Source organism: Pagrus pagrus (genome assembly GCF_965226575.1).
Source record: "Pagrus pagrus genome assembly, chromosome: 3".
Classification (NCBI taxonomy): domain Eukaryota; kingdom Metazoa; phylum Chordata; class Actinopteri; order Spariformes; family Sparidae; genus Pagrus; species Pagrus pagrus.
Window position 1 is genome coordinate 212,501 of NC_140187.1, and position 14,712 is coordinate 227,212.

Consider the following 14,712-nt stretch of genomic DNA (forward strand, 5'->3'; position numbering starts at 1 on the left):
GCAGTATTGGCGAACCGAACCAGTGTGAACGGATAAGCCGGCGGCGCGGAGCGAAGGTGTGTCGGTCTGATGGTGTTCACTGTGTGATAACTAAACAGGTCCTTCACTCAACAAAATATAAAGAAATGTCCGACAAAGCAACGTTACAGGACCAAACAACAGTAACATAGTAACTGGTCGTGTCTTTGGCAACTTAGGAGGAAAAAAATACCGCAGTTATACGTGGAGAAGTGTCTGTCAGCCTGTCGGTCCGACCGACTCTTCGTCACATTTCTGCCTGGAAAAACAGCGTCTGTCCCCGGCAAACAACTTTAACTCAGCAAGTGTTTGTCGCGGTGATTTTTCAGTGAACTTTCCCCCAGAAAACAGCCTCTCTCCCCGAGTGACACAGTCAGACAGCGTCCTGTTGACTGATGGCGATTATGTAACTTTGTCACTTTCCAGGATGTTTGGTGGGTCAGGATCTCATCACAACACATTATAACAGCATCATATGATTATAAACAGTCAGCGGTACATGTTTAGATTAACAGGAGGACACCGGGGAAACACCTTGAAAAAAACACACGTTCATCACCATTCGTGAACCGTCACGCCTCTTTTGGAGCCGCAGCGCCGGCTTGCTGTGTGAATTATACTCTGGTTCATCTTTTACTCCGGAGCTGCTCGGCTCTGTGTGAACAACCAACGGCGGAGGATTGGAGAACTGCCGCTGCGGCGATAATGCGGCGACTCTGTGTGAGAAGGGGGAGCGTTGTTGTTTCGGAGATGTCCTTATTGCACAATTTACAAATTGCCTCGTCAGTATTTACTGCCTCTCCCTTCTCGTTATATTTTAAGACCCCGCGGTATACCTTATTACCGTATTACCGCCCAACCCTTACTGTGTGAGAGACGGATGTTTACTGTGTGAGAGACGGATGTTTACTGCATTTGTGAGACGGATGTTTACTGCGTGCGTGAGACGAATGTTTACTGCGTGCGTGAGACGGATGTTTACTGCGTGTCTCTGTGACGGATGTTTACTGTGTGTCTCTGTGTCTGCAGGTTACAGCAGGAGCTCATGACTCTGATGGTGAGTTTATATCGTGTGTGTGTGTGTTCATACTGTGTGCAGCGCCTCCATACAGAGCTGTAGTCTGTAGTTCTAAAACTCAGAAATCATTTAGTGTGTTAGCATGTTAGCACTTCCTGTTCCCTCGTCTCAGAGTCTGTGAGACTGTTGATGTGTTTTCAGTTAAATGTGTGAAATAATAATAAATATGTTGTGTTCTGTCCGAGTGTTTGGACAAGTTGTGTTTTGATGCTTTGGCAACATTGTTGTTAAAACTTTCATGCCAATAAAACCCCTTTGAAATGCCCACAGTTTAATTATAAAGCTCTTCGTGTGTTAAAAACAGTTAGCGGTTGCTAACAAGTGTCTGAATGAGACTGCAGAGGTTGTCGGGGACATTAAACGTCCTCACAGCGAACACGGAGACTCATCTACTCACTACTCCGTCTTTACAGGCCCACTTTAGTTACACACTATTCTCACTCTGACTTTACAACTTGTACATTGATCAGTTTATAGAAAACCTGGATAGTAATTGTGCAGTAAGACTCTTAGTGGTGGAGACGTTGAAGTCATGTGACTAGGGCTGGGTATCAATCAAAAAATTTCGATACCTTCACTTCGATACAGGTTCCTGAACAATACTTTTTTCCATACCAATTTTATAATATCAATTCTAACAACAAGAATATTATATAACACATTACAGTACAAATCTTGAGTTTTATTTTTCAGCTTTGGTATTTTTCCACTCCAAGCAGTTTTCTTACAGAAAAAATAAACAACGAATAATTTCCAAGTGACAAGTCAATGTCCTTTTTTTTTCCATTGCAGGCAACACAAAACATTTTTTTCCAGCTTCTGGCCCCTGCAGTATTTGCAAAACAATGGTTTTGGTGTTCACTGTCTGATAACTGAACAGGTCCATCACTCAACAAAATATAGAGAAATGTCCCACAAAGCAACGTCACATGACCAAACAACTGTAAGAGGTAACTGGTCGTGTCTTTGGCAACTTAGGAGGAAAAGCCTCTGTCCGACCGATTCTCGTCACATTTCTGCCCGAAAAACAGCGTCTGTCCCCGTCAAAAAACTTTAACTCACGTTTGTGGCGGTGAAAAACATCACCGCGACGGTCAGCCCTCCCGACCGAGGCGCCGGCTTTCTGTGTGAATTACACTCTGGTTCGTCTTTCACGCCGGAGCTGCTCGGCTCTGTGAACAACCAACGGCGGAGGATAATGCGGCGTCTCTGTGTGAAAGGGGCTGGTAACTTGTGACCTTTGCTCACACACTGTACGCCGAAATCATTTTCCCGGTTCGCACATACATTTTTTTAGGGGCAAATGCGAGTGAAATGCTCGCACTGTAGAGCCCTGCACCGGCGGACTTAAGTGCTGAGAGGACGGCACTACATGTGACTGTGATGTCATCTGTTTGTAGCCTCACATTAGCTTTTTACTGCTACACATTTAATTTAATTGGGGGCGGCTGTAGCTCAGTGGGTAGAGCAGGTGACTAGTTCGAACCCCGGCTCCCCTGGGTGGAACTGAGCTATATGCCGAAGTATCCTTGAGCAAGATACTGAACCCTGAAATTGCTCCTGACGTGCAGATGGCACCTGTGTGGCAGCCTCTGCCGTCAGTAAGGGCCCTGCGATGAGCTGGCGACTCGTCTCTGGGATATACCCATGGCCTTCGCCCGTATGTAAACTGGGTTTGGCTCCAGTAACCCCCGCAACCCCCTGAAAGGGGGCAAAAAAGCGGTAAAAAAGAAAATGAGGTAAGACATTTAATTTATGCTTCAAACATCAGTCTAGTTCATCTGTGGAGATTATCTGCTGAACAGAACCTGGAAGGATCACAAGCTTGTTTGACACACATTATTTTCTGTAATAATCCAGAATCCAATAATCAATACTCCCACAGAGACACCAGAGTGATGCTTACTTCAGTTAGCTTCAAACATACATCATCACTACAGCTCTCTGTTCACATCTGTCTGACTCTGTTAGCTCCTGTATCTTTAAGGACCGCCTCCCTGAAAGCCCAATCTACTCTGATTGGTCAGATCACACAAGCCTGAGCCACACTGCTCACCGTGTCTGTCAGACCTGCTGCTGTTTTTAACTTCATCACATCACCACACAAAAGAAATACGATCCTGTGAAGACATCATGTGACCTGTCTCTGTCTGTCTCTGTCTGTCTGTCTCTCTCAGATGTCAGGTGATAAGGGGGTCTCGGCGTTTCCAGAATCGGATAATCTCTTCAAATGGGTCGGGACCATCGATGGAGCTCAGGGGACAGTACGTGCGCGCGCACACACGTTATTAATGATCAGTAGAGCTTTTTCACAGCAGCCATATTGACATGAATAAAAGGTAAATGGGTTTAAATAACGAAGGTTCTGTTCCATTTAGTGTAACGGAGACATTGTAGTGAGCCAACATGCAGAACAGCAGCAGCATGACTCTGTTGGACCTGAATGGAACAGAGCGGTGGTGTCACCCGTTTCATGTCTAATGGCTGCTGTGAAGCAGGTCAGTGAGCTCAGCGCTGATGTAGAGACGATGTCAGGCTCCGCCCATTAAAGGAACAGTTCACCTCTTAATCCTCCCTCCGGTGTATGAAGGCCTCAGGTACAGGCTGTCTCTCACCTGTCTGTCTCTCTCAGGTGTATGAAGGCCTCAGGTACAGGCTGTCTCTGGACTTCCCGGCTGGTTATCCATATCAGGCTCCTCGTGTGAAGTTTGTCACGCCGTGTTTTCATCCCAACGTGGACGAACAAGGTTTCATCTGTCTCGACATCCTGAAGGACAAATGGTCGGCGCTCTACGACGTCCGCTCCATCCTGCTGTCCATCCAGAGCCTGCTGGGAGGTAACCATGACAACCAGCTGACGTTCACCAGTTCAGTCTGTCACCAGTTGTTGCCTCGGGGTAAATGAAGGTCGAAATAATTTCCGTCCACGGTCCAGATTTGCGTGCGTCCTGCAGTGAGGGCAGGTTGGTGCATACCCAGACTGAATGCCCCTCCCCCAGAATAAAGGACCAATCACTGTTGGTATCGGATGATGTAATGACACTGTAGGTGGCGCTCCGGTAAGACAAGATCATAGTGAACATGGAGAGGACGCGGAGGACATAGGTGTCTTCTTTCAGTCCCTGATCCTCTAACACCAGAGCAGTGAGGATGTCCTCTGCTGGAGATGCAGGTACAGGCTGTCTCCTGACCTTCTGTCTCTCACCTGTATGACAGATGTGGGCTGGTCCTCAGGTGGTTGTGACGTCTCTGCTGTCTCACCACAGATGGTTGATGATAATTTATCTTTGTATTAAACCAGCAGTCGAGGCCAAGATGAGTTTTTTTTTTTTTTAAATAACTTTATTAATTTGACTTTGTGTTTTGTTGCTATGAAGCAAAATGGCTTTTATCCTCATCACACAAAAAACTCATAGCGAACAAACGTGATCAAAAACCGCCGTACATATGGAACCGTGGGCAAACTGCACGCCTGCCGCCATATTACTGCACGCCTGCTGCCATATTGTTTTCAGTCACAGTCCAACAGTTAAAACACTTTGTTTCATTCGTTCTAATAATCCAGAAGTTTGGATTTTTTTCCAGTTTGGGGCCTGAACGTTCAGAGATGGAGTCACGTGGCGGCCATTTTACTTTCTGCCTTCACTGAATGATGTGTTTTGAATCAAAGCTCCTGAACCAAACACGATTCCCAACACAATGTTGAACCATGAGTACTCAGTAACCACGGGTCAGCACACACCCATCTTCAAACTCCGCCTTCATTTTGATCTCAACTACACACCAGTAACATGTCATGACTGCGTCTTGCACAGTTACGGTGCCATGACGCAGGCGGATAGATCACCTGGCAGAGTACTCGAAACAGCCTCTGTGGCTGGTTCCCACTACAGTCGGTGTCCAGGACAACATATTACCATGATGACACGCGCACACAGTATCTGAGGACCTTGTCCAGACTTTATAATAGCATCTTGTCTCCATGCATGTTGTGTAAAACATTCTGTGAATTAACCCTAATAATACAGAAACTATACATTTAATATGAACTTTAATATTTAATATGAACCACCAGCTGTTACTTCAGCTGACTGTGGTCCTGTGGATTGTTGGAGCTCCTCCTCATGTCGTTGTTGGACTCAGTTAATGTTGATACTGTGTTTAGTTTTTAAACACAGCTGTCTGCAGAATGATTGAGGTAATGAATCTATTTGTGCCTGTGAAATACTAATATATGAAAACCAGTCATCAAAACCAGTTCACCTTTACAGGTAGTCGAGCTGAGCCATCTGTAGCTAGGGGTGTTCCAACAAGGGTACCTCACGATTCGATTCGATTTAGATTATGGGAGATTCGATTATTGCAATTTGTAATGCTTTTTTCCATACAAGATTGATTTTGTCTTCATCTGTGGCTATATTTGTAAATAAATAGCCTATCAATTAACTCAGTTCCTCTAAAACTACACTCATAAAGTAAATAACAAGGTTTTTTGAACATTTGACTTGTATTTTTCAAAGACATTTTATGACTATGTAAACATTTGCACTTTGACCTACTTAACTTTGACCAGGGAAAGCTCCACTTGCAGCAGAGCCCCCTCTATTGGCGGAAAACACTGAAAACAGTCAAGCCCTGGATTTAATGAGGCGTAAACATGTGACGTGGCGTGAAGCACGAAGTTGGGCAGTGATCAGTGACAACAAAGTTGTCTTCAAAATAAGAGCTTTACATTGCACCCCATTGGATTTTAGAACTGGGTTCTTAGCGGGGGGCTTTTAATTTGAAAGTAGCGACCGTTCGTAGCTTGCCGCTACACAACAGCTGACAGTTAGCAGCTACTAGCTGTTTGGTTGTGTCCGCTAGCTGTCAGCTACAGAGACCGAGGAGACGGTAGCATCTCCCGGATCTCAGCGGCTTTCCAGTTGCTCATCTTGACATCCGCGGATGAAGTGATGAACTGACTGCTGTGATCAGCTGTTTCCTGGTTTTAAAACTCCCGGCTGCGGGTCGCACAACAGTGCACGTTATTGACACCTCCGCCCATGTCCCGCAATTGCCGGCACATTGACGCCTCGGATTTAGATAGCAATGGAGGCGGCAGGAAGTGTACCCTCAGAGGCGTCAAATCGGCGGACCAAAACAGACCGCCAATTTGCCGCCTTCTGTCTAAATGCGCGGACCTAGCGAAGCATCAACGTTAAAGTCCGTGTAAAGCAAATTCAGCCATTTTCTTCTAAACACATTAAATAGGTTATAAATGTATTTCCTTAAAACATGTAAAAAGCCATTCAGCCATTTATAATTTAGTTATGGAGCTAGGCTGCCAAACTGTATTTCAACATTTCTGTGTTCAGGATTTAATGGGCGGGTCAGAAATCATAGCCGCGTTACGTAACGCGGCTATGATTAGCATAAACCCCGCCCTGCTGCGGAAGCTGTATAAATACGTTCAGTGCATTAGCTTCGGTGGTTTTCCGCTAGCTCTCGAGTCTCGGATAGCATCGCTTATGATAGTTTGCAGCTAGCTAACCAGTCATGTCTCCTCCACGTAGCTCATGCATCTTTCCTGGATGCCACAGTGTGCGGGCCAGGGTAACGGCTCAGTTAGCCTATTTAAGTCTCCTACCGAGACAACGTAAGGAAATGGTCGATCGATGTTGTCAAGAGGAGCTGCTGTGGAGAGTTCAAAATCACCACCAACACCAGTCTCTGCAGTGTCCACATTACCCCCGATAGTTACAGCACGGCCACAGGCATTACGTGCCCGCCACCGAGCCTCTCCGTCCGCCGACAGCGGCTGCTACCATCACGGCCACCGGAGAGAGAGCACCTGCTGTCGGTGGCGGGCACGTAATGCCGGTGGCCGTGATGGTAGCAGCCGCTGTCGGCGGACGGAGAGGATGGGCCCGCCACCGATCCTCTCTGTCCCGCTGACAGCAGGTGCTCTCATCTCCGCCACCGGCATTACGTGCCCGCCACGATCTTCTCCGTCCCCGGCTTGCAGCCTCCCGTCCTGCCGACAGCGGCTGCTGCCATCACGGCCACCGGCATTACGTGCCCGCCACCGATTCCCTCAGTCCCGCCGACAGCGGCTGCTACCATCACGCCACCGGCACTACGTGCCCGCCACCGACGGCAGGTGCTCTCATCTCCGGTGGCGGGCACATAATGCCGGTGGCCGTGATGGTAGCAGCCGCTTTCGGCGGGACGGGAGGATGCAAGCCGGGGACGGAGAAGATCGGTGGCGGGCACATAGTGGTGCCTGCCACCGATCCTCTCTGTCCCGCCGAAAGTAGGTGCTCTCATCTCCGCCACCGGCATTACGTGCCCGCCAGTGTAAGTGTGTGCTTACGTTATAAATATTGTATTCGTTTAATTAAATGCATTTTGCTAAAGGTGCAAATCCAGAAAGTGATTTTACATCGTGCCCATGTAATGTTAGCAAATGTTATTGCATTTAATCATGACATGATTTGGCCTGATTCCCTGAGCGAGTCCATCTGACAGCACAATGATAATCCACAGGTTATATTTTATGTGCACCAATATAGCTATGACAAGGAATTATATGTAGACTGGGGTTTAAATTACTGGGAAATAAATTACCATTCTGATGGAGAATGTGAGGGACGAGGCTGAGCACTATCAGTGTCGGACTCAGTCAGGTTCTGGCTCTGATGGCTCAAACAGGTAGTGCTGGGTCCTTCAGACGATGCTGCTAGCACTAGCTTCCATTGTTGCTAGGCTACGTCCTTGTGCAGTACACAGAGGGCTCCCCTCCCGCGGTGGGCGTGGTTCCAGCGCCTCTAACTGACACGCCCCCAGCGTTTCACAGCAGAGAGAAGTGCTTGTTTTTCCATGATTTTGAGACCTAATTTTATATACTTAGCAATTTTTTTAATCTTTCAAATTTGGCTCAGTGGTCAATGATACATGTAACTGTGGTGTGACAAACTCATAACACATTTTTTTTGCTGCTTTACACGCACTTTAATTAATCGATGCCGAATCGTCACGTGAAGCATCGCGATGCATTGCCACATCGATGAATTGCACCCACCTCTATCTGTAGCCCCATTCACACTGCCGTTTGCATGCGGGGATCCTGCGCCATTTCTCCGCATCCGCCTCTGTGTGAAAGTTTCAGACGTGGCGAGGGGTGAAATTTAGCTGCGCCTCCGGAGGCGAAGTATTGGCAAACTGAACAAGTGTGAACGGATAAGCCGGCGGAGCGAGGGTGTGTCGATCTGATGGTGTTCACTGTGTGATAACTAAACAGGTAATTCACTCAGGTCCATCACTCAACAAAATATAGAGAAATGTCCCACAAAGCAACGTTACAGGACCAAACAACAGTAATGTAGTAACTGGTCATATCTTTGGCAACTTATATGAGGAAAAAAATACCGCAGTTATAAGTGTCTGTCAGCCTGTCGGTCCGACCGACTCTTCGTCACATTTCTGCCCGAAAAACAGCGTCTCTCCCCGGCAGAAAACTTTCTCACCAAGTGTTTGGTCAGACCTCCACCGAGACTTCAGTTAACTTTCCCCCAGAAAACGGCCTCCCTCCCCACGAGTGACAGTCAGACAGCGTCCTGTTTACTGATGATGATTATGTCATCACCATGACGTGTACCGTCACACCTCTTTTGGATCTGCGGCGCTAACTTTCTGTGTGAATTACACTCTGGTTCGTCTGTTACGCCAGAGCTGCTCGGCGGCGGAGAATTGGTGAACCGCCGCTGCGGCGATAATGTGGCGACTCTGTGTGAAAAGGGCTTATGAGTCTGTGGCCTCGCTCTCTCCTTCCCCTCCATCAGGCTCCTCCCTCTGAACCTGAGCTGTGTTGGATGTTTCAGCAGGTTTTTCAATAAGCACCTCCTCCCTCAGTGGCTACGTCTCTGAACGTTCAGGCCCCAAACTGTACAGTTCACATCATTGTGTCCTTCATGACCTCCAGCTGCATGGAGCTTCCTGTGACTGTTTGTCTTTCTCAGTCTTCAGGTGAGCCCATAAATGTTGACTGTGGTTGAGGTCAGGAGACAGTGGAGGACAGTCCAGGACAGGATGAGTGCCGATTGGACTCTTGTGGTGTTTGTTCAGTAAATTCTGTCTCAGTGAACTTGGCTCCATGTGTTGATCTTCTGATGGTGTGATCACTGTTAGGGTTGGGTACTGAACTGGGATCGGGTCGTACTGCTGGGTGCTGATTCACATTAAACCCGTCTGTGTCGGCTCGTCTTCAGTCACGTTGTAGAGACGGACAGTGTTGAAGTGTCCGACCGTTTGTGAGCTGCGCACAAAGATTACCGTCTGCACCGTTTGACTCCCCAAACACTCAGCCCGCTAGCTCGACGCTAACACATAATGGGAATTCCCATAAACATGCTAAGAGGGGTTAGCATCACGACTGTGATAAAACTATATTTACAACAATCTGTTTTAATGAACATAAAGGTTGTGTGTGATCTGAAGTTTCAGATATAATCAACACTTAATATGTAAACAAACGAATGAACTCGATCTACAGCAAGCTGAAGGGGTCAAACCTCAAGCTGAAACAGACTGACGGCCAACATGTGTCCTGGAGGTCAGACTGGTTCGCTGTTGTTTACATGTTTTGTGTTTCTAACAGGCTTGTTTGTTTTGTGTCAGAACCAAACAACGAGAGTCCTCTGAACACGGCGGCGGCTGAACTCTGGGACGATCAGGAAGGTGAGAAATGGCTGCCGCTCCTTCACCTGTTACCTGTGACGCTTCAGTCACTCTTTGATTCAGCTGATAACAGTATTTAATGATCAGTAATGGAACAATCAGTCTGTTTTTTAAACAAGCTGATCAGATGAGATGGATCAGTCCGACAGCAGGACGTGTGCGACACTCTTTACTGCCCCCTACATGTTTATCAGTGTACTGCACCTCAGAATCAGAATTCCTTTGTTGTCCCACAACAGGAAATGGTTGCCACAGCAGAATATTTACAAAAAACAATAATAACGATAGCAAAAATTAACAATATAAATTAAAACGGTGAAAAATAGAATAGACTTGTATATTAGACATATAAACATGATATTGTACAAAATTAACAGCAGTGAGTTTTTTATTTACAATATAGTAATAAATGTGTTTTAGGAAAATTGACAGTGCAGAATGAGGTCTACTGGGAGCAGTGCTGATTGTAGACTGACAGCACCTGGAATCAATAACTAACGATCAATCACACCTCTAGTTCTGAGTTGTCACACAGTATTGATCTGTGTTCAGCAGCAGCAGGGGCTGATGGGAGTTGTAGTTCTAACTGGTTTGTCTCTTGCAGCCTTCAAAGCTCATCTACACTCGACCTTCCAGAAGTGAAGCTGCTCCACGTTTTCTTCTTCTCCTGTCCGTCGTCTTCTTCTGTGTTTGTACAATATTTTTATGTTTGTTCACCTCGCTGTATCAATAAAGTTCTTAATTCAACACACACATGCTGACTCGCTCTCTGTTCAACTCGTTGAACGTCATCAAATGAAACCCATCAAGTTTCGTCATGAATAAATGTAAAACCTGAAGAGACGTTGTCAGAGTAGAACGTGTGTTGATCAATACTGTAACTGATGATCAATAATGAGTCTGTTTCCCAGCTGAACATCTTTCTGTTTGAGCTGTTTAATATTTGAATCGACAAAGATTTCAGCTGAATGAAAACGGACTCGGATAGAGAAGCAGCACCACAGACGACGACACATGAAACATCAGATCATCATCTCAAGTTGAACAAAGACGTTTTCATCGACGCTTCAGTCGAATGTTCTGCTGCGTTAACGAGAATTATATTGATGACAGGAAGTTGGTTTAATGAGACTAACGTCATTTCATCTGATGAATCACGTCTGTCAGAACGTTGGAGAACTTTAATGCACCAGAAGTTCTGGTTCTGAAACATTTGAAGTTCACAATTATTCTATAAATGAAACTTTAACAGCTGACAGACGTCACGTTGCCACCAATCAGATCGCTTGTCGCAGCTGCTTCTATAAAATATTTTAATGAATTTGAAGAAGTTAGTGTCGACTGGTTTCTGATGTCAGGAGTCAAACTCGGCAGACCATCGATCGATAGATTGATCATCCTGCAGCTTTATTATCTGTCCTGATGTTTTCACTCAGCAGCTCTTCAGACTGAAACTAAAAACCATAAATACATTTAACTTTTGACATTACTGGAGACTAGTGTTGCTTTCGTCAACGAAAATTATGACTAAATATCGTCGTCAACGAACCTTTATCACGCGACGGAAACGAGACGCAACGTAAATGGTGGTCAAGTGACGGAAACTATAATCAAATATATAATGTCATATTGTTGACGAATAAAAACGGGACTAAATGTGGTTAACAAAATAAAAACTCTGCTAAAACATCTCTTCATTTTCGTTGACCAAAACGAGACGAGATGAAATGTTATAACGTTATTTCGTCTCGCTATTATTATTATTATTTTGCAATATTTCTGTTTCCTGAGTCTCAGTTAGGGCTGCGTCACGTCGCTTCCTCAATCCCCACTCGCGCAGCATTAGAAGCTGCAGCTGCGGTGGGTTAAAGTGCTTGTAAAGCAGCAAAAAAAATGTGTTATGAGTTTGTCACACCACAGTAGCATGTATCATTGACCACTGAGCCAAATTTGAAAGATTAAAAAAATTGCTAAGTATATAAAATTAGGTCTCAAAATCATGGAAAAACAAGCACTTCTCTCTGCTGTGAAACGCTGGGGGCGTGTCAGTTAGAGGCACTGAAACCACGCCCACGCTAGAGGGGAGCCCTCTGTGTACTGCACGAGGACGTAGCCTAGCAACAATGGAAGCTAGTGCTAGCAGCATCGTCTGAAGGACCCAGCACCACCTGTTTGAGCCATCAGAGCCAGAACCTGACTCTGAGTCCGACACTGATAGTGCTCAGCCTCGTTCCTCACAGTCTCCATCAGAATGGTAATTTATTTCCCAGTAATTTAAACCCCAGTCTACATATAATTCCTTGTCATAGCTATATTGGTGCACATAAAATATTACCTGTGGATTATCATTGTGCTGTCAGATGGACTCGCTCAGGGAATCAGGCCAAATCATGTCATGATTAAATGCAATAACATTTGCTAACATTACATGGGCACGATGTAAAATCACTTCCAGGATTTGCACCTTCAGCAAAATGCATTTAATTAAACGAATACAATATTTATAACATAAGCACACACTTACACTGGCGGGCACGTAATGCCGGTGGCGGAGATGAGAGCACCTGCTGTCAGCAGGACAGAGAGGATCGGTGGCGGGCACATCCTCTCCGTCCGCCGACAGCGGCTGCTACCATCACGGCCACCGACAGCAGGTGCTCTCTCTCCGGTGGCCGTGATGGTAGCAGCCGCTGTCGGCGGACGGAGAGGCTCGGTGGCGGGCACGTAATGCCGGTGGCCGTGCTGTAACTATCGGGGGTAATGTGGACACTGCAGAGACTGGTGTTGGTGGTGATTTTGAACTCTCCACAGTAGCTCCTCTTGACAACATCGATCCACCATTTCCTTACGTTGTCTCGGTAGGAGACTTAAATAGGCTAACTGAGCCGTTACCCTGGCCCGCACACTGTGGCATCCAGGAAAGATGCATGAGCTACGTGGAGGAGACATGACTGGTTAGCTAGCTGCAGACTATCATAAGCGATGCTATCCGAGACTCGAGAGCTAGCGGAAAACCACCGAAGCTAATGCACTGAACGTATTTATACCGCTTCCGCAGCAGGGCGGGGTTTATGCTAATCGGCTATGATTTCTGACCCACCCATTAAATCCTGAACACAGAAATGTTGAAATACAGTTTGGCAGCCTAGCTCCATAACTAAATTATAAATGGCTGAATGGCTTTTTACATGTTTTAAGGAAATACATTTATAACCTATTTAATGTGTTTAGAAGAAAATGGCTGAATTTGCTTTACACGGACTTTAACGTTAACGACAACGAGACACAAAGTTCAGTCTGACACAAAGAATTCAGTAGCTACGATCTGTTATTTGATCTTTTCTGTCAACGAACTCCCATCTCATTATATCTCCCTCAGGTCCAAACCAGTTGTAGTGTTATATCTTGTGATCGTTTTTATGATGCAGAATCTGACTTCAGTTTACAAGCAATACAAGAGACACACACGTTTTATCTGCACTCTTTTATTATGTTATTGTAGCTCGAGCATTCAAGCACCTTGTTTCTCTTCAAGTTTGAAGCCATTTTATTTATTTATTTTATTAAAATGTATGTGTGTGTACTTCTTACATGTTTGTAGGTAAAATAAATATGTTGTCAATTCAAATCAGAGCGTCTTCCGTGTCTGGAACTGAATGTATTCTTGAGTCTATGAGGTAACAGTAATATAATAATAAGATAACCTTGTTTGACTTGTGAAATGGGTGACTTAAAGAACATGTTGGTTTTGTCTATTCTATAGCCTACTAGGTACTTGTACTATATTAACTGGGTTAAATAGAATTGCACTACTAAAAAGAGACTAAAGTACAATTTTCGTCGACTAAAACTAGACGGAAATAGTCATGGATAATTCTGACTAAAATAAGAGTCAAATGCTCAGACTCTCAGTCGACTTAAACTTGACTGGACTAAAAAGAGTATAAACGTGGCTAAAACTAATAAAAACTAAAATGACAATTTGACACAAAGACTAGACTAAAACTAAAATTAAAACAGGCCGCCAAAAACAACACTAGCGGGGACATCAGTAAGTTAATTATTATGACTTTACTATCGATTCATAAATATTAAGGGTTTGATCAGTTGGTTCAAGTTTTCTCAAGATTCACATCAGATGGTTTAAAATGTGCCAGAGAGAAAAATGTAACTATAATAATATAAAGAGATTAAATCTGCTTCACATGTAGCTTATTATTTGCTTTGGCTTTAACATTATTTCTTATTTTATTATTATTTAACACAAGACACGAAACAGCAAATATTGAAATCTGTCAGGCTTTTATTATGGAGGATATCATTAAATAATGAGGCTGTAATAATTAAACTTAAAAAGAAAAAGCTCATTCAAAATGTAGAAATACAAGTTTTAAGTGAGTTAATAAAAAACTACATTTAAAATGCAAAAGCTGAAACTGAAATCTTAAAATTTTAAAAAGAAACTGAAAATGGAAATAACAGAAGAGAAACAGTTATAGAAATATAATACAGTATAAATAATATTATCGTATAAATAATATTACACAGTTTAATAATATACAGTTTATATAATAATATACAGTATATATAATATAATATTATACAGTATAAATATTATCGTATAAATAATATAATTATACAGTATATATAATATAATATTATACAGTATAAATAATATTATACAGTATAATAATATACAGTTTATATAATATAATTATACAGTATATATAATATAATATTATACAGTATAATAACACAGTTTATATAATATAATTATACAGTATATATAATATAATATTATACAGTATAAATAATATAATATTATACAGTATAAATAATATAACATTATACAGTATAATAATATACAGTATATATAATATAATATTATACAGTATAAA

At 43.8% G+C, this 14,712-nt stretch overlaps 1 protein-coding gene across 4 annotated transcripts in view; it reads left to right on the plus strand.

The window, feature by feature from the left end:
• Positions 1 to 10,567, plus strand: part of LOC311254272 (ubiquitin-conjugating enzyme E2 C-like) — a 13,899-nt gene extending 3,332 nt beyond the window's left edge. For 2 of the 4 annotated variants that reach the window (XM_084347952.1, XM_084347953.1), the window contains exons 3-8: positions 1,048 to 1,075; positions 3,274 to 3,360; positions 3,475 to 3,594; positions 3,729 to 3,933; positions 9,755 to 9,814; positions 10,419 to 10,567. In XM_084347952.1, coding sequence (XP_084204078.1) covers positions 1,048 to 1,075; positions 3,274 to 3,360; positions 3,475 to 3,594; positions 3,729 to 3,933; positions 9,755 to 9,814; positions 10,419 to 10,456 — 538 coding nt within the window. In that variant the 3' untranslated portion in view covers positions 10,457 to 10,567. The remainder of the gene's footprint in view (positions 1 to 1,047; positions 1,076 to 3,273; positions 3,361 to 3,474; positions 3,595 to 3,728; positions 3,934 to 9,754; positions 9,815 to 10,418) is intronic. The other 2 variants (XM_084347954.1, XM_084347955.1) reach the window with 2 other exon arrangements.
• The last annotated feature ends 4,145 nt before the right edge of the window (positions 10,568 to 14,712 follow it).